Source organism: Saccostrea echinata, unplaced genomic scaffold (genome assembly GCF_033153115.1).
Source record: "Saccostrea echinata isolate AGI-Se365-2 ecotype Australia unplaced genomic scaffold, CSIRO_AGI_Sech_v1 ptg000005l, whole genome shotgun sequence".
NCBI lineage: Eukaryota > Metazoa > Mollusca > Bivalvia > Ostreida > Ostreidae > Saccostrea > Saccostrea echinata.
The window spans coordinates 13,924,940-13,950,398 of NW_026889754.1; the positions used below are offsets into that span (position 1 = coordinate 13,924,940).

The 25,459-nt window shown below is 35.0% G+C and overlaps 1 protein-coding gene across 1 annotated transcript; it reads left to right on the top strand.

Moving 5' to 3' along the window:
• Nucleotides 1–10,110: 10,110 nt before the first annotated feature.
• LOC133179897 (uncharacterized) lies at nt 10,111–11,039 on the top strand. Its single transcript, XM_061314576.1, has 2 exons — nt 10,111–10,165; nt 10,540–11,039. The coding sequence occupies exons 1-2, from the start codon at nt 10,111–10,113 to the stop codon at nt 11,037–11,039; spliced, it is 555 nt and encodes a 184-aa protein (XP_061170560.1).
• The last annotated feature ends 14,420 nt before the right edge of the window (nt 11,040–25,459 follow it).

Below are 25,459 nucleotides of genomic sequence, written 5' to 3' on the forward strand. Positions count from 1 at the left end.
ATATTAGTAGAGTAGACAAGACGACTTGGTCAAATCAGCATGAACTCACGCGCATGCACGTGCGCTTCGCTCTGATTGGCTGAAGCAAAAGTTTCAGTATCTTTTTTGTTTTTTGATAAAATACTTTGAAATTTAGAACATAGTCATACATTAGGAGGTTGTACAATATAATATATAAGAATTATCATGAAAACACGCGCATGCACGTGCACTGCAATCTGATTGGCTTAAATTTTAAATGGCTATAACTTTCTTGGTTTTCAACAAAACAGGATGAAATTTAGAATATAAATAGGTATAATGGATTCCAACATTATGTTACTATTAAAATTAAATGCAAGACCATGCATGCGCGTGCGCGAACGTGCAATGCGAAAATTGACCAATATACTTGATATAGCCATTACTTCTATACTGTTTGATGAAATGCTTTGATTCTTATAATATAGAGAGATACTAAGAGTGTAGAAAAGATGATATGGTCAACATGCACATGCATTCACGTGCGCGCTCGTGCAATGCTAAAATGACCTATAAAATTGATATAGCTGTAACTTTTATACTTTTTGACGAAATGCTTCACTATTTATAATATGGAGAGATATTAATGGTGTAGACAAGATAGTTTGGTCAACATGCACATGCATGCACGTGCGCGCGCGTGCAATGCTTAAATGAACAATATACTTGATATAGCCGTAACTTTTATATTTTTTGATGAAATGTTTCGATACTCAGAATTAAGCTGCATTTATAGTATAGACGACATGACATGACCATCCTGCACATGCATGCAGGTGCGCGCTCGCGTAATGCGTAAAAAAACCAATATACTTGATTGCCTTATTCAATGAAGCTTACAGGGAATAAGACACCAAAAGGGAGTTGGGGAGCGTTTGGGGAACATCTGTAACGGTCCCCGTTACAATTATAACTAGTTCTAATTCTAATAGTATTAAAGTTATGAGCCTGACACGAAAAGGCTAACGGACGGACGGACATGAACGCCATAACATTATACGTCCCGTCTAAAGACGGGCGTATAAAAATGATAAAATTGTCAATATAAATCGAAGTATGTATTTATTAACAAATAAATTAGTACTTGCAATTAGTCAACATAGTCAATGAAGCTAAATAAAGGACATGCGTTTCTGTAATTACCCTGAAAAGGGTTTTGAAGTTTAAAGTGATTCTTTATGATCCAGAAATAAATGCTGGGCAATTTTTACATTTTGGCCTAAAGCTTCCATTTTTGTCCTCTGGAAGATCATACTGATCCAGGACCTTACTTTGAGTCCATTTCAGCAAAGTGAAGTTTGCAAAGTGAAAATCAATACTTATAGCTTTACGCTGAAAAGTGGTCAGAACTGAGTAAAATGAACAGGGAACATTTGCTTGGGGCTAGCAGTAAGGAAATTTTCAAAGATAATGAGTTCTAGCCAGGAAAGAATTTCACAATTTCATAATTTTAGGTGAACAGGTAGTATTTGCTTGGGGCTATCTTTTGAATTGAACTACATGTATTGAGTAAATGTCTCTGATCTGATATTTCTTCAATTTAATTTATTTTAATCTTAACATATATAGGTTTCTTTAATTGATTTCAGAATTTCTAACAACCAAGCTTTATGATAAACGTGATGACTTTAACTTTTCAATCGACAACTTCCCTTACTTATGCAGCAATATACCTTCATCACCTGCATACGGGGTATATATCTCTCAGTTGATGCGATACGCAAGAGCATCCTCTACGTATGTACAATTTCTAAAACGAGGTAAATTATTGACAAACAAGTTTATGAAACAAGAATATCAGCTGTTTCGTTTAAAGTCATCATTTCGTAAGTTCTATGATCGATACAATGACCTTGTCAGCAAATACAATTTATCATTGAGTCAAATGCTAACTGACGTTTTTCATACTGACTGTTAGGCCATTATTTACACACTGAATTGTCGACGGATTTTTCCGTTATTTCCCGATCATGACAAGGAGGACACGGCGGGTGTGACCGGTCGGCAGGGGATGCTCACTCCTCCATGGCACCTGATCCCACCTCTGATGTTTGGAGGTCCTGGTTTGCTCTGCTCCTATTTTGTATTGTTTAATGGACTTTTGAGCTCGATTACTGTTCGTTATCTCCATATATTTCATTCAAAGAATTTACCATTAAACAAGATGTGTTTGTGAAACACTATGCACCCGGCAGCAACGTAGTTCGAAAAAGCTATTTTAAGGATAAAGGTCACAGTCAAGGTCACAAGGTCATTGACCTTAGTGTCATTTGAAAGAGCTTAATTAGTGGAGTATGCATACCAAATATGAAGTCTCTATCTCTCATGGTTCAAAAGTTATGGCGAAGGTTAAAGTTGACAACAGACAGACAGACAGGACAAAAACAATATGCGCCCCCGATCTATCGATCCGGGCGCATAAAAACTGTTTAAAAGTTTATAGATAACAAGTATATAAACACTTTAAAAAAAGAAATATGTCTTTAATAAATTTCAAGAATGTATTTTTAATTTTTGAAAATTCTTAATTAAATTCATTGAAAAATGTATCAGATTATTTCATAAAATAAGAAAAATAGGCTAAATGTAATTCAAATGTAATTGAAAAGTAATGGTCATTACTGGCATTTTATGGAAGCAATGCATTACATTACAATTACCTGTAATTGAAAAATGGGTGCATTACACCCCATTACTTTCAAAAAATGCATTGCCATTACACATTACCATTACCCCAGGTCTATATAATAACTATTTAAGATGTCCTATCTCCTTAACGTTTATATCATTATTGATCTACTTTGATTCAAAACAGTCAAATATAATCTTTGGTGATTGAAATTCCTAACTTTTTCACAAAATTTTAAGAAATACTGACTGCCCGATACGTATTGGATGTTAATTCTTCGATACCATACATTCTTGAATATCGATACACTACAAATGGGGAGCAGAGCAAACTGATTGTCTATAACAAATACTATTTTCGGGAACCCTTGGCCCTATTATCATGTTTGTTTTAAGCTCAAGACAAAAATTTATCAATTAAATTACAGGGTGATACAATTTTCATGAACACTTGCTCCGGGGGGCGAGTATAAAATCGTAGCCACTCACCTCCAGGACGACTTTCCTTGTCTAGACTCCCAAAGCTCACTATTCGCGAAACTAATTATTTTGTTGATCCCAAATCATTAAATTTCTATTGCCTTTGGACAACATAAATTCATCTTTCAGTTTATTCTTCGTCTCAAGCCACGGTCCAGAGTGCGCACATAGCTCTCTCCTACCCGTGGCTGCTTGACCACAAAAAAGGTCGCGTCAAAGTTCATTATCCGACTATGCTTCACTCGCACTGGTCAATATTTTAATGAGCTGCAAAATATTCTCTTCTCATTCAGGCATGGCCAGAATGGGAGAGGATTGTACATTTTGGCTGTGGTTTGCGACGATGCAGTTTACTATGTTTTATACTTGGATTATACTCAGGTGACCATAAAGGCCCAAGAGCCTCTTATTGGAATGCCAATTAATCAAAAAGGCAAAGGTTTAGAGTGGAATATATGCCTGATGGAAATGAAGATATATAGTGTACTGCCAAAATCTAAGTGTATCACCCGTTATTTCTCCTTTTTTCAGTGGAGAGTAGAGGAGACAATACATGTATCTGGTAATTACCCAGCAGAAACTGATTAAGTCTATATAACGACAAGACAGTGCTGCAACTTGCTCGATTTATATCTTGGTACTCTGTTCCGAAAATTTTGATCATTAAAACCTTAACCCCCTATGTCACTTGATCATACCTTCTCACGACAAGGCGAGTGGCCAATAAGCATACACTTATTTCAGGACGAGTTATTTTTCAATAGAAAAAGAGTTGCTATGAAAGTGTAGTGATGTATTATGTAAAAACGACTGGGATCGAGATCCCGATAACGTCTTTAAATAACACGTATATAGTTTTCAATTAGTTACCTTCCTGATCGTGCAGTTTCAAGACGTTTTTACGAACTGGTTGATTTCCAAATCCATAATTTCCGCTCTACATCTGCAGAAACATGTCAATGTCCATAATAAACTGGTGGTGTCTTTGGCGATCTTCGCTTGAAAGAATAATTGTATAGTGTGAATAGAAGAGAAACTAAGTTATTGGGTGGCTCACAAACAGTAATTATGCCTCCCCTTCCAAGGGGAGACATATTATTAATGTCGATTTTCTTATTCTTCTTCATCTAATTTTTTTCCGCGTTGTAATTTAAATACTCTTTGACATTAAGACTTCCAACTTGGAACGTCACACGCGTGGCGCAGTGGTTAGAGCATCTGCTCTAGAGTCGCGAAGTAAGGAGTTGATCCTTACGTCGTGGGTTCGAATCCCACTGTGGGACGTGGAGACCGGTCCTTCGGATGAGACCGTATAAACCGAGGTCCCGTGTCGGAGTAGGTGCTTGCACGAAAAAGATCCCTCACTGCTCAATGGCCGTAAGTGCCGAGTATAGGACAAAATTTGCAGCTCTCCACCGGCAAGTGGTGGCGTCTCCATATGAGTGAAAAATTCTCGAGAGGGACGTTAAACAACATACAATCAATCAATCAATCAAACTTGGAACATAGATGACGTTGAGAAGTAGTGCACGCCATCATAAACTTGTTACCTTGATTTATTTATAAAGTCAAGGTCAATCTTTTACATCAAAAGAGAGTCCAGGCTTTAACTTGAGATCCCTTTCATATTAGAACTTCAAACTTGTAATATACAAAGAAAACATTGATACAAAATTCATTGCATCAGAATTATGACCTTGACCCCTTTCTTCCTTTAAGGTTAAATACTAAAAAACACGATTTGATCATATCCCGAGAAGCTTTTGATATAAAGACTTAAAACTTGGAACATGCAGAGGTAGTATGAAGAAAGGATGCCGACCACCAAAATTTTTGGCTTTGATCTTATTTATAAGGTCATGGTTAATCTTTTACTTTAAAATAGAGTCCAAGCCATAACCTGATGACCCTTTGATATTAGGATTTCGAACATAGTAAGAAGACAATGATACAAGATCATACTGCACCAAAGTTTTGACCTTGACCCCTTTCCTCATCAAGGTCTAATCGAGAAAAAACGACTAGACAATTACTTCAGAACGCTTTGACATGAAGACTTCAAACTTGACACATGAAGAGGTGGTGAGAGGAAAGGTGAATACCTCTGTGCGTCCTTCCATCTAGCCGTACGTCCGTCTTTTACGCTTTGGGGTACCCATTTTTATCCACAACTCCTCTTATACCAATGAATGAAATTTAATGAGACTCACAGAATCTTTGTTACATAGTGCCATCGTGAACCTCTAAATTTACTTTTTGATCCGACACATAATTTGGATTTCCCATAGCAAAACCTGGACACTGTCATTCTTTCTATAATATTGAAGGGTACCCATCTCTTATCCTCAACTACTCCTATACCACTAGATAAAATTTAATGCCCTTGTGCACCTCCTAATTTTACTTTTTGATCTGACACTTATTTCGATTCTCCCATCGCAAAACATGGACTTTTCCATTATAATCATATGGGAAGCGGGGGGGGGGGGGGTTCATTTAGTGAGCTCAGTGCTCACAGTACTTTAATATGCTGTAATGATTAATTTAACACAACTTAGGCCAAACAAAAAAATATGTGTGGTTCCGGTTACACTTCCAAAAAAAATTAGGGTAGGTAGGTAGGGATTTTTTTTTTTTTATTATTTTTTTTACAAAATGATTTTCTTAATTTTTTCTAAATAATACCTATCACTGCTTTTCAAATGGCATTTAGATGTGGTGTGATAATATACTAGTCAATATTGGTAGGGGACACCTACATGCTAGCTTGCGTTGGATTTAACACTATTAAACACTTGCACTATGTTTTGCAAGGAGGCCGTCATTGCTGAAACTAAAACTTAAACTGGAGCCATTGACGGAAATTGGGGGAAATTCTGGAAAAAATATGAAAAAGTTTAGGGTCGGGGGTATAAAATAGGGAAGGTCGGGTAACCGGAACCATACATATTTTTTATTTGGCCTTATCATCAGAATTTTCATTGCCAAAGTACTTCATAAATATCAAATGTTAGCAATAATAACATTAATACTTTTTTTTCGTATTTAGAATTTACATTATGCAAGTAATAAGCATTTCAAACTCAAGTTTCTAAGAGTCCATGAAGAGAGCGTCTCCGAGAAAACGAACAAATGTTTCAAAGTTGTTAAAGAAAGCATTGAATTCTGTGCACGCTCGCTTCGATACAAGAGAAAACTGCAAATTCCAATGTTTATTAAACTTTAACAAAAAGATATTGCAAAACAGAAAGAAGGATATTAGACAAAGACTTTTGAGAACAGAATCGAGTGGTTTTACGACAAGTTGACCGAGGCAAAGAAAAAACAAAGCAATTTTTTTTTTTCAGTCTAGAAATGGAGAGGAAAGAGGTAGGTACGGTAGTCATATTACGAAGGCCCAAGGATTTCCCAATTATAATAATGCATCAATCCCAAAAAATATTCTCATACAAAGAAAATTAACTACTTATAGATACCATATTTACATAATAAAATTTTTGAAACTCGCCACAGCAAAGTGCAGAGCAGGCTGAATATTCCGTTTTTTCCGGAAATACCAATTTGCAACACAAATTTCATCATGAAATCTTAAAATTAAGATAGTGAACAGTCCTCGAGCAAAATTAAATGTCGATTTTCTAATTTCTTCTTAAACTAAACAAAATTTTACTTGCTTTTTGAGTTGCTCGAGGCATGTTCAGACCCTTTATTTTGATATTTTCGACGATTTCCGGTGGCGGATTCAGGAATATACCAGGGCACGTAGGTGTTTGTAGCTTAAGACTTATGTACACTGGCGACTGTTTTCATGATGGATACAACACAGAAGCATCGAACATAAGGTAACATATATTTTTGCAACTTTTTGAAAATTAATAAAAGATTTAATTAGCCTGAACGACGAAGTTAACGATAAAAAGAATGGACTGATACCCTCACAAGTTAGGCATAGAAACGTACCAATGCTCGCTTACATATTTGCGAGAATAACTCAAAATATTAATGTTTTTTAACATAATGACCCTAAAATTTGGATTGTAAAGTGAATAAATAAAAACTGTTACTCTACACTGTCGTCTGCATTGAAAGCGATCTAGCATGCATCGCCCTTTTGTCGTATAAAATAATATCATTTAGTATTTTTATACATATATGTAGTTTGAATCTACGTTAAGTATAATTTTGTACTTGTAAGACTATACTTTGGTTAGAGACAAAGACCATTATTACACTATTTGTAAACAAATTAGATATACAATATTTTCCTTTCGTAATAACAAATACATCTTTAAAACAATCTAAATTGTGTGTGTCGGCGATAGCGTAGTGGTTAGAGCGTCCATACCTTAACACTAAGCGTGATGAGGAAAGGGTTCAAACCCTTGCCGTGTAGCTTGATTTTTTTTTTCTTTTTTTTTTTTTGCAATTTAGAAACATATTTAGACTTAGAGAATTTTAAACTAAAAGTACTAAATACCTAAATATATTACACATGGAATGTCAACACAGGCACAAAGGGATGAAACACCCCCCTTTTTTAAATATATTTTTTTATATTGGATCAACAACACAGGTTTCCGTATTCATGTTTTCTGCATTATAAGTTTAATGTTATCAAATTTAACTGATTACACATTGAAAAGAGAGGGTTACATTAACACTAATATATAAATATATCCATCTACTCTAGAAAGCAATAGGAAAAATGTATATCATTGATCCGCGATCCTAATATAAAAATGATTTTAAAAATAAAAAAAAGTGGGGTCCATGCTGCAAATGTGCAGAGTTATTGAAATACCTGTAGATCAATCTCTGGTTAGATAGTCAATTTGATCAGGACTGAGAAAATATTACAACGTATTACAAAATTCCGTCAATGTCAGTCAATCAAAAACTCGAAGCTACATTAAAAGATTTAGTAAAGGGTGAATTTCTTAAAATGTTGGAGTTTTATGAAATACTAATTTTACAATATCTCTCGAAAAAACACTTTAAAAATACATTATGCATTATGAATTTCGTGCATTTTATTTATTTTTTTATATGAAGATTAATTTACATGAATGCAGTTTATGTTTTATAATTATATTTTATATTTATTTCAGTACAAATCATGGATCGAAATATTTATTGCATCCTTTGTCACCATCGTCACAAAGCCCAAGACAGGAGAAAGGTGAACGAAATAACGAAAAAGACTTTACAGAAATATTTCTGTGTTTATGATATATCTGAATCCTCAGTTATATGCAACAAGTGCTCACACATCTGTTACAAAAAACGAAATGAGACCACTAAGACTGATAAACAGTGTGATGAAGACGAGTACCAACCCCCTCCTAAAGTTACAAGATCTCTACCAGATAGAAGTCCTCCGTCAGTCAGGTTAGCTATTCCAAGCACAAGCACAGGCCACTCGTATTGTTTCGTTTGCAAAAGACCTCGACCAAAATTGCAGGTGGCCTCTACATATACACGATTTAGAGCATACGTTCAAGGAGAGATATTTATTCCCCCCGGGTCTCGGTGTTGCCCTGTCCACCTTGAAAAAGACCAACTCTCAGCTGAAACGATTGAGAAAATCAGAACATCAAAAAATTCAAGTTACTTAAATAGGTCTTCAGTTCTGGAGCTGTTACAACAGGCGAGGGAAGAGGTTTTGAGGAAAGAGGGTTCATGACTGACACTGATTATTACAATCTGACCGGACTTAGCAGGGTACAATTTGACGACTTGATGTGCGGGGTGCATAACATACGGGCAACACAAACTAGGTCCATCCGCACATGCATTGCAATTCTCCTGATGAAGCTGAAATCGGGCTTGGACAATCAGATGCTAGCTACGCTGTTTAATATGACTAAATTCCAGGTATAAACAGTATTATTTTATGTATAGTTCTGTATAGCTTATGTATGTATTTGACATTCAGTATATTTAAAATGCAACTAACCACTCTTCTCTTCAGAAATATGAAAAAATCAATGGCATTTTTGCTTTGATTATCAGACTGCCAAAACATGTTCATTTAAATGCTCTTTATTTAATATACAGATACGAAGAGCCGTGCATTCCGCTAGACGAGCATTGATGAAGGACTTCGTTCCCCGAAATCTGGGATTTGCACACATCACAAGAAATGATATCACTGACAGTCACACAAGACCACTTGCCCAACAGATGTTCTCTACTGTAGGATCGACACCTGCCATATTAGTCCTAGATGGCACGTATATTTATATACAGAAGAGTGGGAATTATACATTTAGCAGATCATACAGTGTGCACAAGCATCGCCCGCTCTTGAAACCCATGATGATTGTTTCGACAACAGGGTACATCGTTTCAGTCTTTGGACCCTATCTTGCAGATCCCAGAAATAATGATGCCTTAATTCTAAATCACTCTGTTAAATCAAATACAGAAGAAATGAAATCTTGGATAAGGGAAGATGATGTTTTTGTTGTCGACAGGGGTTTTAGAGACTGAGGACATGCTAACAGATTTGGGAATAAAGGTCGAAATGCCTGCTTTTCTTCAAAAAGGAAAGAGACAACAAAGGAGGCAAACTGTTCTCGACTTGTGACGAAGGTAATGCTTCTAAACAATCGAAAAAGCATATACCTACACAAAATTAAATATATACCTGTAGTATATATATTTATAATTTTGAGTTTATTTTTCACTTAAAGATTATATTTTAGGAAAGTATTAAGAAAATAATGATAATAAATAAAAATAAGCTTTTTCTACAGTTATTTGATTAGGATTTTGCTATTTATTATATTTCAGGTTAGGTGGGTGGTGGAGTCAGTTAATGGGAGGATTGAGACATGGAAATATCTCGGGAAGACTTTACCAAACACTCAGATCCCATATATCGGGGACTACCTACGAATTGTTTGCAGTATTTATAACAAATACCGACCTCCTATTAATACAGGCACTTTTGAAGACGATCTTGCTATAGCTACTAAGATGACTATGTTGGCAAAGCAATCAAATGAACTTCAGTCGTTTGTGCGGGAAAATGGTTTGTGATTTCAGAAACCAATCATCATTACAATGTAGCAATATAGTTTAATTCTTGAATGGTTTGTGATTTCAGAAACCAATCATCATTACAATGTAGCAATATAGTTTAATTCTTGAATACTAGTAATATAATATTATATATATATATATATATATATATATATATATATATATATATATATATATATATATATATAAAATATTAAAGTATGTACCACGCTATAAAATATATAATAAATATAAAATTGTGCATCCTTGTACATTGCTCTTTGAATTAAATTTTATTTAATGATCAGATATAATGATTAGATAATGTTTAGGGTCATTTTTTTTCTTGCTCCATTAAAATCTAATAAGCTACATGTATTCCAGGTCTGGATAAACGGTCTATGAAGTGGCAGAAGTTAGATGCAGAAGAAACTAGTACATGCATTACATTTCCTAAACTCAAGGAAGACGAAATCAGAGAGCTAACGATTGGCGTGTATCAGCTAAAAACAGCAAAATCTTACTCATCGGAGCATTTTACAGACGATGGATCATTTGAAGTTCTTGTCAGCAATGAGATTCCTAACATCATTAGTGCTAGAATCCAAAGCCGCCATGTTAGTTCTAAAAAGTACAGTCTTTGGGTAAAATATGACACTTCAATCCTCTCATGGTATTGTACTTGTAAAAATGGAGCCCGTGTAGTAGGCATGTGTGGGCATATTGCGTGTGTTATTTGGTTTTTATCGTATGCCAGGCATCAAAATGAAGAAGTCCGTGAATTTGGAGTTCGAGACTGGACAGAATTGGTAGAAGATGCAGCTAGAACTGTTGACTTTTCTGACAGTGAAGATGAGGTTCTAGTGGAGAATCAGGAGGAGTAGACTGTATATAACTGGTTTGAATCATTGCATGTTATTTTACTGTTTAAAGACTGTTAAAGGGGCCTACACAGTTATATTATTTACAATTTTAATTTCTATCTTAATCTAAAAAATAACAGTTTTATGAAATGAACTTACTTGAATAGCAACAATGTCATTTGTCAAGAAAAATATGTTTAAAGTGTGTCCAAAGAAGTAGTATCACTATATTTAAAATTTTTGGAAACAAAATTGACTCGTTCTGAAATATGTTCTGGTATTTTAGTGAATTTGTGAATTGGTTACCATGGCAACCATGTCATTTATGAAAAAAAAAATGTTAAAGAGTTTGTTGTAAGTAGTAGTATCACTGTATTTATAATTTAGAATAAAATTTTGCCATGTATCATAAACAGTTCCAATAAATGTATGTATCACTGTTCATAGTAGATGGAAAAAAAAATTGAAATTTTGAAGAAAAGTGAAAAATGGTGAATAAAGGATCCCATTTTTGATGCCTTGTGGTGCCTTATAGAATGCAGCTGCAAATGAAATTTTATTATTTTACATATACAAACATATATATAGGCCAATTATTTTTGAGATTAGGCCGATTTTGACATATACCATACTTTCTTGTTTGCGCCTCGTGTTTTCGCGAAGTATATTACATAAACCGAATTTTCCTCTTCAAATATATAAGAAAATATCAGGATGGCTGTAATTTCTATGGGATCCAGAAAGAAGAAAAGGGTGCAAAAGGCAAAGAAACTGCTATTTTATGGCTGGAAGAGTATATTTTAACACCGAACAAATGCCCGACTCTCCAATTCGCCTCGTTCAATATAAATACAGGAAATCCATGGTATATGACAGTTATGTAGAGGACATTTTTAACAAGGATGAGCTACCCATCTCTTTCTCTTCATTTCGAAACATTTGGAGAAATGAATTTCCACTTTTAAAAATTAAACAAGTAAGTTTATTATGTTTTCATAGAATTGCACCTTTTTGAATAAATAGGTTCTAATCCTTTATCCATAATGATGTTAAAGACAGTGGATAAAATTCATTGCTTTATAATTTATGTAAATTTACAATATTTATATTAATTATTATAATAATTATTTAAGGAATATTTTTTTGTGTGAGATATTGGTGTGTAAATCGCAAAGACTTGTCACGGAGGCATATTTCTTGAACGACTAAACTTAAGCATTCCTTGTATTTACATTTCACATGTTCAAAAGCACCAAAAAATATACTCAGTGTTTATTCTCTGTCCTATGTTTATCACCGTCTCTGTAGCTTATTGTGAGGTCACTTTAGCGCGAATTTCTCCGGGAATATATCTATGCGCGAGTCTACACGGAAATGACATTCAATCAATTACACTATTGGCTTAGTAGAAAAACACAGGAAATGTAAATATTTAAGGGTAATAATCACCAGCAATTTAAACGGTAGTGGGACTTCTGCTTTGATCGATCTGGTACTGATGCAATAAATCACTGTGACGATTTGGGGCTTTTGCTTTGATCTGGTACTGATGCAATAAATCACTGTGACGATTTGGGGCTTTTACTTTGATCTGGGACTGATGCAATAAATTACTGTGACCACTTGGGGCTTCTGCTTTGATATGGGACTGATGCAATAAATCACTGTGACCACGTGGGGCTTCTGCTTTGATCTGAGACTGATGCTATAAATCACTATGATCACGTGGGGAATTCTGCTTTGATCTGGTACTGATACAATAAATCATGTGACCACTTGAGTAAGTAAACATAAAAGATGTAAATTTTCAAAGAATGCAATAAAATATCGTTAATCCCTGCGACAAATTCTTTGTTAATTTTTGTATTGTTAACTCTGCTCTATACCATCGTTAAATGTTTTCAAACATATTTATGTCAAATCTCTGTTTATCAAAATGAGATCACCAAAACAGAGAGACTTTTGCAAGTCTCCTTTTTGTTTGATCCTTTTTTATTTATTTTTTTTACTTATTTTGACTTTGTTATTACAGCTTGAAGAAGGGAGAACATCAAAATGGAGAGCATTATTATGGCGTTTATTACTTGATACGAAGAGAAACCCCTCCTAGGCTTTTCCACCCGCCCCTCTCTCACATTTGTATATGACGGGGAACTACCAACGGCAACAACATGCATCAACAAATTGTATCTCCCCATCAAACAAAATTATAACTTTGACCTATTGGATATTGCGAACGCATATTTTGGACACTCGTTCGAACTCTTATGCTGTTATTATGCCCCCGTAATCGAAGATTCGGGTATAAAGTTTGTACCGTCTGTCTCTTAGCATGCATTACTGTTCTGTTTTGAAATAGTCAACACTTATTTTGAAATTCATGTTATAATCAACGATTCATAATCTTTCATATTCTTAGTAAATTAAATTGAAAACCCGAGAGTTTGGTTGGGAATAATCTTCTGATAACATTAGTTTAAAATCCTAAAATCCCGGAGTTTCTTGGGATTGTAAATTTTTGTTTTCAAAATTCTTATAAACTAAATACAAATGCAATGAAAAAGTTATTCTCTTATTTTTAGTAGGGGTAAATGGTAATGGTATTTTCCCGCGTTTCGATAGTATATGGCTAACTCCAGAGAATAACTAGACTTTCTGCCATCTGCTTTATTTAGATTGGTCAGTTTTGATTTTTTATACTCACAGGCAACACGATGCGATGTATCTTGACGAATCATGGGGCTGACACAGTTTTTACTTTTGACTAATAACTTCTCAAACGTAATAATTGGATAATTGCTACGTAAACACCCCTCGGAGAATACCCAAGTGATTGATACCAATAAACTGCTTCATGACCAGTATCACTCTTCAAAACAGAAACCGTATATTTTGCACCACCGGGGATTCTGTGAACCAAACTTGAAGTACTTGATCTGTGATGGGAGTCTGCTTACAAGACAGCAACCATATACATGACAACCTGTTCATGACAGGTCAAACTCCTAGGTCAAGGTCAGGGGGGTTGATATCCATAGGAAGATCTTGTCACAAAGAATACACATGTGAAGTTTGAAATCCCAAGCACCAACTGTTCAGAAGTTATGGCCAAGGTTAAAGTCTCATAAAATTTTGCAAAAGTGGGTCAAGGTCAAATATGATGATACCCAAAGAAAGGTCTTGTCACAAGGAATACACATGTGAAATATGAAAGTCATACCTCCAACCAATCAAAAGTTTTGGGCAAGGTTAAAGTTGACAACAGACAGACAGACAAACAGAAAGACAGGACAAAAACAATATACCCCCAGGATCTTTCGATTCGGGGCATAAAAATCCAAAATTTTACCGATATCATTAGTTTTTGGGGTAATGTGCTGCCCAGTACTCTGCCTGGTCGGTTTTGACCTCATTCAGGTAAAATTTCCAGGCAATAGGCAGCCTGGAAAGACGCCAGTGGCCACTTGACTATTTATGGAGCCATTCTCAGTAAGAGTGAAATGTTTATTTTAAATAAAATATTAATACATCTACTGTTCATTTCTATTATATTAATAAACGTAATATTTAATCATTTCCACCTCTTCTTTTAATAGATTTGATGAGCAATCTTAGTCCTGCCATTGCCATACCAAAGGCTTAACATTAATTTCTTCAGGACTTTGAATTCTGTTACAAAGATGTAAAATTTAGTGTTTGATAAACTTCTGACCGTGATCGGGAGGTCGCGAGTTCGAATCTCGGCCGTGACTGACCTAACTCGATAAAAAATGGGAAGCAACTGTTCCTTCGCCATGCGCTCGGCACTTTGAAGTGAAAGTTGCGGGTCCTTCGGATGAGACCTTAAAAACCGAGGCCCCGTGTCACGGCAGGCGTTGGCACGATAAAGATCCCTCACTGCTCAATGGCCGTAAGTGCCGAGTAAAGGTCAAAATTTGAAGCCCTTCACCGGTATATGGTGACGTCTCTATATGAGTGAAAAGTTCTCGAATGGGACGTAAAACAACATACAATCAATAAACCTCTGAATTTTTGCTTTGTTTTAGAACAACCAATTTCCAAACAACAATGTGTGTACAGATTGATTGATTGTATTTTGTTTCATGTCCCATTTGAGAATTTTTCACTCATACAGAGACGTCATCATATACCAGTTAAGGGCTTCAATTTTGACCTTTACTTAGAATAATCTGTGTCTCGGGACAGGCCCTCTCCACAGTTAGAATGCCTCCCATATACCCGTAATGTTGCAGAAAATTGCAGAATCGCTCCGAAACGATTATGGAGAAAATTAATAAAGCATTGAAAATAACAGTCAAACTAATCATAACAAATGTTTTTGAGATTGTAAATACCTTTCATCTAAAAATTTAATCCATATAATGGAAGAATTCAACACTTTTTCACCAACGTTATTTACTCGTTTCAAATTTGCACACCATGTTGACATTAAGATATCGGGATTTTTCATAGTAAATGCACTGAGTAAGAGTTATCTCCCGTATTTTCTTTGCTACATAGACAATACACGGAACGCATTCTATCGTTAAACCGGGTCCGTAGGACATTTATCATTTGAACGATAGAACATTCTATCTAACCTTTACTCGGCGCGCCATTGAGCCAGGAGGGATCTTTATCGTGCCAACGCCTGCCGTGACACGGGGCCTCGGTTTTTAAGGTCTCATCCGAAGGACCCGCAACTTTAACTTCAAAGTGCCGAGCGCATGGCGAAGGAACAGTTGCTACCTTTTTTTTTTCGACTTAGGTCTGTCGCGGCCGAGATTCAAACTCACGACCTCCCGATCACTGAGCAAGCGCTGTACCGACCGAGCTACCGTAACGGTAATGTGTGTACAGAGATCAAAATAAAACTAGGGGAAATCAGATATGTACGAGGAAGAATGATGCTTTCGAAGAAAAGAGATCTTAAAAACCAGAAGTCAGTTGGAAGAGCTGTATGAATTTATCAAGCTTTCACCAAATTTCATTTAAAAAAAAGTCTTTCCGTTGTTAATTTTTTTTTTTATATATTTAGAGGATAGAGAGACAGTAATATTATAAGCACCGACAAAAGACTTAAATGTTTTCAAACAAATATCTATGGCTAATTATCGACGAAATGGATCAAAGCAAGACTTCCCAACCCCATTTCGTCCATTTCATCAAGTTCACATCTACGATGTGGAAGTTAAAAGTACATCAAATTGGTGTTATCGTTCATGGTAAAGGGATATGTTTTTTTTTCCGACCTACTCAATACAGGTAAGTCAAATTTCAAACAAGCTTCCCTGATAAAAAAAAAAAAAAGAATACTTCACTAAACAGAACACTTAAAGTTATTGCGTTACGATTTCTCAGAAAAGTCCTTTATAGAATGTTTTTCTATCCATATATTCATTTGCAATTATTCTACGAATCTTACAAACTTGATTATCAACACTTAATCTCAAAAATAGATTATACAGTTGAGTCACGTTAATTCGAAATTCAACAAATTTATGAAGGTTCGGATACAAACCATTTAAAATTTATACAGAGTATAAATGTAGGTACACAATTTCAGTAGTGATATTTCTGACATTCTCTTTAAGATTTAGTCATTGTCATTGCTAGGTCGTCATAGGGCTATTACAACAAGCATTCTGAGAGTATTGCAAATAGCAATACTAGTCACCTACCGGCAAGTGTAATCTGGTTCCCTTTAAGAATTGAAAATGCCATAATTCCGTCAAAAATCAATGAAGCGGAACGAAATACAAACTTGATCTGTATCTCAAGACTCACATACCAAAAATCAGCTCCATATATGCGAGCGTTTAGGAAAAAAGTGCGGAAAACCAAGTGGGACAGACTGACAAACGAACAGACTCAGAGGAAACCTTTAGTCCCCTCCGGTTTCACCGGTAGGGGAGTAATAATGAAACTGATGAATGGTTTTGAGGCCTGTTACATCCCAGGAGCACACAGTATTTAAACAAACAGGTCACAAATGTTACATGGAATCAGTATGATTAGACTTGTTACGGTTTTTCTTCTCCTTTATTTAAACATGATATATAAAACCTTTAACTGTAACTGCTTCTATTGATGACTGTTTGCAGGACGTCATTCAAACTGGAATCTGCTTTTTCTATAACAACACCTGAGTCATTACCGACATCAGACAATGGGCAAGTTCTGCTCTGAAAAGTTTACTTTAGTTGTTAAGCTTTCAGCTAAGGTGAACTGGATAATTATATTTTACCTTAACAAGTTTATTTTACTGTAGTAGACAAGCTGATGTAGATGTCAACGGACAAGAAGTAACAATAAACATCCCATCAAAGCTTCTTGATGACATATTCCCAAGTAAAACCTTCATGTCTCGCTCCCAATTAATGGGACAAGACAAGGGACCAAATTAATAAAACTGTATAAGTACATATAATGAATGGTTGAAAGACCATAATTATAAGTGATAATGTTTTCAACTCTTCTTATGCATTTACCTCTTTTCAGGGATAGACATTAACTTTTAGATTCACTTGCCCGAAGGTTGCCCATATTTAAGAAAGAAGAAAATAACTTAAATCATTGCTGGAAATGTCTATTTGATAAGAAAAAAATATGACTAGATACACGAACTATTTGGCAGGTTGAGCAACACGAAAAAAAAAATTCAATGTTTTGTTTGTACATGAAATTTAATGTTTACCGCAGGGCTCAACATTAAGGCACGTCTGACAGATCAAAGTTAAAATGGCAATTTCTATATGGAAATAATGATATTGATACTTGCATGTTTGGCAGTGACAGTGGTAAAAATGCAGTCTTCATATTGCTGATATTGAGACACTTGTATGTGATGCACTGTGCTAATGGTAATCTCTATTGGTGTGACACAATATGTAAGAATTATTATATAAGGATACTTGAATATTTCCTCGTATTAATCAATAATATTGATTGTATTAGGACACATGCATTCTTAGCAGTGAAATGACACTTGCAATTTTCGCAGTGAAATGATACTTGCAATTTTAGCAGTTGTTTCGTGTTGTTTTTTTTTTACTGTAAAGAGTTACATTTACATATGAAAAATAAATGAAATTAAAAGGTTGAGAGACCTCTAATTGTTCTGTGAACAAGTCTATTTTTTTTCTATTTTGATAAAATTTGTCTTCAGCTAAAGAAGCAAGAGTCTATATCGAGAACATTCCAAGTTTTCTTAGAAACAGACCAGAAAGTGTACTTAAAAACTGTTAAAGAAGGTGGGAAGACGCTGTAAATATCTTACAGGATAAAACAGTCCAGATAGTAGTAAACTTCCTGGTAGGAAGCAAGATTTTCGGAGGTGTAATCTTGTCAACCTTTCTCCTTAAGAATTCCCTACTCTATCTTGTAATTGTAAGGGCCGGAGAAAACATCTTATTTGCAAGCACTTCTGTGCAGTTTGTAGATGTGCGGCACTGAAGTAGGAGTGCCTGAAGAATATAGAAATAACTCTTTTTATCACTTTAGATGTACTTCATCGTTACAGTTCTTCTCCAGTTGGAAAATATAATATCAGGAGTAGTGAATCTGAATCTAATTTTTCTAAAGGGAATGAAGCCTTTCCCAATGCCTTTAAAATGAAGAATTTAAAAACAAGGTCAAATATCCCGAGTAATTGCGAAGTCATAAAACCATTGTTTATGCTTGTAAAGGATATTTTGCAAAGGTTCTGTACTTACCTTCGGAATACCACACATACACTTCGAGACACACTGTCTGACCAAAAAAATATTTGTTTTTGACGATATGGAAAGGAATATGGCCCACATAAGCACCAAAAATTACAAAGGATATCTCTAAATCCAGATGAAAAAAGAGATAAACATGGTTTGGCAGCTGAAACGTTACCCAAGGATATAATGGACCAGAACTACACCCTGTCGACCTGTGATAAATAAACTAAGAAAAAACTTGAATGAGCTTGGTGTACCGAATGAGCTAAAGATTATTTTTCATGGGACATCAGAGTTTTCGTATCAAACGAACTTAAACATTAGAAACTATGACGAATATATCAGGTTAACAAAACGGTTTAAAGAACATTTCATTTTCATAGATTTTTTTCTTATAATATGTTATTTATATTATTATTTCTTATGCTTATTTTGATCTGGATCTGTGTATACTTGTGTGTGAGAGTGCGAGTGTGTGCTTACAAGTATTGTAATATATATTTACTTACTTCATTGTATTTATAACCTTGACTTTTTGTAAAGAGAGAGAGTATTTATATGCATTGCATGCCTGTTGCCCAGTTTATTCAGTATTCTGAATCAATATTAAGTCAACAATCTGTGCAATCATTGTCTCTTCATAACCAAAAGGCTCCGAGAAGAGATTTTGTCAAAAATAACAAATTTGATATCCCAACAAAAAATCATGTCAGACAAGAAGTCTGTGAGCCAATGCTCACTAATAATACTCCCGCTCTGATGTGAATACACAAGTTCATTTTTGGGCAAGCACAGGGATAAAAAAGAAGTTGACATCAGATTCATACAAAAATGACTCCATCAAATGACATGCCTAAACAATGAGTGTGCTAAACTTTCAAGCATCTGCAATAAGTAGTTGTTGAGAAATCTGCAACCAAAATGTATGGTACAGACAGACGCACAGATAAACAGGAAGTTGAAATCCAATTCTCACAAAAATGAATCCCACTATATCGCATGCCTAAACAAACAGTGTGCTAAAATTTCAAGCATTTGCGATGAGTAATTGCTGAGAAAACTGCGACCAAAATGTGTTATGTATTGTACGGACAGACGCACGGATAAACAGGAAGTTGACATCGGATTCTCACAAAAATGAATCCCACCATATGGCATGCTTAAACAAAGAGTGTGCTAAAATTTCAAGCATCTGCGATGACTAATTGCTGAGAAAACTGTGACCAAAATTTGCTATGTATGATATGGACAGACGCAGGGATAAACAGGAAGTTGACATCAGATTCTCACAAAAATGAATCCCACCATATGGCATGCATAAACAAAGAGTGTGCTAAAATTTCAAGCAGCAGCGATGGGTAATTGATGAGAAAACTGCGACCAAAATTTGTTACGGACAGACACACGGACAGACAGACACACAAGGGTAAAACAGTATATCCCCCTCTCTTTCGGAGCGGGGGTATAATAAAAATGGACAGTGTCAGTGAGTTTCATTGTCAAACATGAAAATCAAATCACCGCGAAAGAGTTTTAAAACAGGATGTACCAAAATTAACAGAAACAATAAATGAAATAGAACACAACGATTCAAAAAAGCCCCACAACCCCTTCCTCTGACCCTCAATTACATTCCGAGGACTCCCGGGACCAATACTAACAATTATCCCTGAGGCGCCCCACTTTTCAACGAGAATCAAACAAGACGAGCAAATAACAAACGAGTACGAAAGTGTCAACTCGAACACACAACAAGGTCCTGGTGGATATCGATCAAGCACCAGACTAATTTCAGCTGCCAGATGGAAAGCGTATGAGAAAGGTTGCTCAGCGGAAAACAGTGGTAAGTGGTATTGGCCGACAGAGAAGAACAAGATCTGGAAGAATAATAACTTTTATCCAAATTACGAATATTAAAGTTACACTTATTTCCTTTATGTTGCTTAGCCTAATGAATTGGAATGTTAGAGGCATTGTATCTTCATTATTATGTCTGTCAAATGTTATGAGACAAACTAATTGTGATATAAAAGTGTTATGTGAACACAAGCGTTGTGTGAGAATGTAGACCCCAACCGTACTTTAAAATTTCTATCATTTAAAATTCTTGATAAATACGGTAAATTTCATTTGAGGCCAATATTTAAACAAGTTTGGCTTTCCAGAAAGCCTGAAATGTCATCTCTTTGGCTTCATTAATGTCACAGAATAAACAGTGGAATGTTATATTATTTTCTCAGCTATTACAGGCAGTAGTATCGCTTTTGAAAAAATGTGGGGTGGAGGACAAAAAAAATAATCGACGATTTATCTGAACAATCTTTGACAAGGGGAAAAAGGGGCTATCCAAACTCAACATTTTCATTTCTTGGAAGGGAAGGAGGGATTACAACTTTTCCGACAAACATATTTTAAATTATAATACATTCTCATGGGATGAATTTGACGTACCATACTGCAACAAAAGGTGGAAGAGGGGTCAACGGTGCGCCTCTTCAATGTTTGGTGCTATGTGCCTGTATTATTTTACCTGTTGTAAATATGCTTTATTCAGTTTAAATATATTTTGTATAATGTCTGAAAAAAATTCTAACCACTGAATCAAGCACGTTTCAAAGATATGAGAAATTTAAAACAAAAACCGATTTATTTACCGATTCAGATTTTAATTAACAGACACAGGTTTTTTTTTTTAATCAGTCGAACTATGGAAACATGAGGTTATTCAAGTTCAAAATCGGTGAAAAATTTAATTTCAACGTAAATAACATATATCATGTTTAGCTACACCCAATCTCGTATTTTTATTTTTTAGCTCAGATACGCCATATATAGCTTTAACAATTATTCCGAAAGAGAAGATGGATAAAAACTTAGCGTTCCTTTTGATTTTAGATCTTAGCCGCCTACTACGGCAGCAAAGAAGTTTTAAAGCGCCAACTTAACATAATCTGAATCTGAATTAATTTTCAAGACTTTCCTTATTTTCCTCAATCGTATCCTCTGAAGTGACTTGGCCATCGAGCCACTGGGATTTGATTGATTATCGAGCCACTTTGAATATCAAGGGAAAAATTGAGACACTCATCATGCCCTTCTGCTGCCCATGCAGATTCATGTTCTAACGATATATTATGTATAATATAAGTACATGTACATGTATACGCTCCTGGGAAAAAATCATGCTTAGAAAGCATAGAAAGGTAATAAAATTAAAACGTTACCATTTAAAATTAAGTATTAACACACCGAAAAGAACCCCAATCTACCAACATTGATTTTATAGGCTGTTCCATGAGACACATATTTAAAATTTAAAATTTTGGCTTTATTTCAAGAATTCGAGAAATGATTTTTTTACCTTTTCTCATTGACAAAAAACGCAAATTAGAATTGCTTAAAGAAAATTATAACAGTTGCTTTGTTTATTAATTCTTAAAATCTGGGCCAGGTAAAGAAAACTATCTTTTCTTATACTTTTCTACAGGGGTAAATTTAAATAAAAAAGAATAAAGTGCACACATCCGAGAATTAAAATACTCATATAATGATTCTTTATGATCTTTATTCCAATGCCTGCAGCACTGAGTTACTTAAACCAGAGACATTTATGTTTCTGCCTAAATTGTGCATTTAGGTAAAATTTCTTTTCTTCGATATTTATTTATTTATTTATTAATTTATTTTGAATAAGTTCTGTTTTGTTTTTCATATATATATATATATATATATATACGGCATTAATTATCGATTGACTAAAGTGCACATAAAAGTAAAGTTTTTGCCATTGTATATATGCATTTAATGTGAGTTGTTATTGAAATGTTTTCACTGTTTTCTTTCGTCAGTAAATCTTGGATCCACGCCTTAGCTTATACATTCAATATGCCATGTTTTGTGTATTTTGATCCCTGCGCGCTGACCATCGTTTTACGCAATAGCCTAGATACAATGTTGTTAATGAAGACCCACCACCACCCAAGTGATCCTACCTCTATTACTCTTAATGAACACTGGTGTAGTTTTACTTTAAGATGGACCATTTTGTTTAATAATAATAAGACAGATTGGTTACATCTCTATATTTAGAAATCGTGTCATCGTCAGTTCCTTTGCCAGACCACGAGCTCATCAATGGCAGCTTACACTAGGGCTTCACTTCCGGTGATTCAAACTTAATGTGTCATCTCCCGAGGGAGATGACAAAAAAGAACTTCCTAAATACCGTATTTCCAAGTAGTTTACTACGCTTTTTTCCAAGTCATAAAATATAGATACGGCATGATCTTTCTTAATAAAGGCAACTCGAATATAAGTTTTCAGTCTTACTAGATGGTCATTTGCTCTTCACGAAACAGAACTTCAAAAATAAAACTAGAAATGACATCCTTGAAACTAGAGCTAGTTGAAATTCAGCTACAGAATTTTACAGAAGGTGAGTGTTTTGCAGAAACACTCTCTGCAAAGAAGTAAAATAATTACTTTGAAACTGAACAAGTCGAAGTTTATGTTTTTCTTTCTTTTTCAGTCTAACATGACACAGGATATCCCTTCACAAGACTTATTTACTTCGTAGAAAAGAACCATACATTTAAGAATGATTGATTGATTGTTTGTTTGTTGTTTAACGTCCCTCTCGAGAATTTTTCACTCATATGAAGACGCCACCACTTGCCGGTTGAGAACTGCAAATTTTGTCCTATACTCGGCACTTATGGCCATTGAGCAGTAAGGAATCTTTTTCGTGCCAGCACCTACTGCGACACGGGACCTCGGTTTATACGGTCTCATCCGAAGGACCGGTCTCCACGTCCCACAGTGGGATTCGAACTCCTTACTTCGCGACTCTAGAGCAGACGCTCTAACCACTGCGCCACGCGGGCGAACCATACATTTAAGAAAACTGAAAGATGATAAATTTTACATTATTTCGATTTACATATTGTGAAAAGAATTTGTTATATGAAGAATTTATGCCAAAGAGATGACCTCTTTTCTCTTAATATGTCTCCTTAAAATGATATTTCAATGTTATTTTTTTATTGCTACAATAGTATTCTATAATACAGGAAGACCCAAGCACTTTGATAAAGGGGAAAATGCCTTTTATGACACACACATATTGATTTATCAAAAAATAAAACGCGGTTTAGTGGCAAAGAATGTTGGTCATTAAAATCCAAATCAGTTAACTTCAATTTTCAGAAAACAGACATGATTTGTTGGTTTCTTTCTTGCTACATATATGAAATTGTTGAGCAAATTAAGTGTATAACTGCGAAAATTTTGGAAAGATATATAAAACCATCAATTTTTCAAAGAGGCACAAGTATTCCCAGTGTATTCAATGTAGGCAAGTCCTCTTTGAACCTCTAACTGAAACAAAATGTAAATTACTACCGATGTCTACAAATAAATGTAAAAACTTCAAGAAAAGGTACAAAAGTGAAGCATTTCTGACTTAACACAAGTGTTCATTTTGCACAAAGTGCCTAAAGCTTCTTTCAACAGTTCCAAAATCATAAATGTTGCAGAGATGCCTCGTGTGTCACAATCATATTGTAAATAAGACCAAAAGAAAAACAAAACAGATATCGGAAATTGGATGATGATATTCAAATATGCAACGAAGAGTTATCGGTCATGAAATTCAAACCAATAACCTTTGACATGTAATTTCGACGTCAATAAATGAAAATATATTATATTTGCGTCAAGGTGTTTCTTTAAATCAAACATTCCCATCGGCGTAAAGCAACATTTCGCTTCATTGGCTGCCAATTTCAAAGCTGACTGGCAGAGAGGCAGAGCGAAATAAAAGACAGGAAGAAACATAAAATATGTACAAGTTCTCTATAAATTTTATTTGTCCAAAAAAGCCCGGTTTACATCAGTGACTGCCTTCTTTTAGTTGGGAACATCTGCATTTGTTCAAAAAATAAAAATTGTGTAAATAGTATGAAACCAAATTGTTGGTCATATATATTTAATCTATACATCTTCATAAAAATTTCAATTATATCGTGGCAGTTCCTGCATTATCTCTTTGCAATTGCTATGTTTTGATTTATATGGGCATCAAGGCAGCACAGTGAGGGCCAAGCGCTCGAGTCAGCAAGCCAAGTAATTTCCTCAGTGAAGAAATTGGTGGCCAGTGCATTTTAAGGTATATGTTCAGGGGTAGGCACATTACAAAAACTAATAAAAATCTCACTTCAATATTTGATGACATCCCTTTAGGAGTATCATTTTCATACAATGTGGTAAATTAAAAACATGGTTTGGGCTTAGGAATATATCGATTTATATTTGTTGCCAAATCATGAAAATTTAAGAAATTTGTTGTCAAATCATGCAACCGATTCTTTTACTTTGACAGGGATTTCAGATACAATTAATGTACAGCAGAATACCAAGGCAAAAGCAACCCTCAATGTACAACAATGGACAAATGTCTTTTTCATTTCATCTGCTTCCCTTTGAAGCCCTCCTCCCCTTTCTCAACTGATTGATTGTATATTGTTTTACGTCCCCTTCAAGAATTTTTCACTAATATAGAGCCGTCACCATATACCGGTGAATGGCTTCAAATTTAGACCTTTATTCGGCACTCAGGGCCATTGAGCAGTGATGGTTCTTTATCGTACTATCGCCAACCGTGACACGGGGCCTCGGTTTTTTCACTTCAAAGTGCCGAGCGCTTGGTGAAGGAAGATTTACTACCCATTTTTT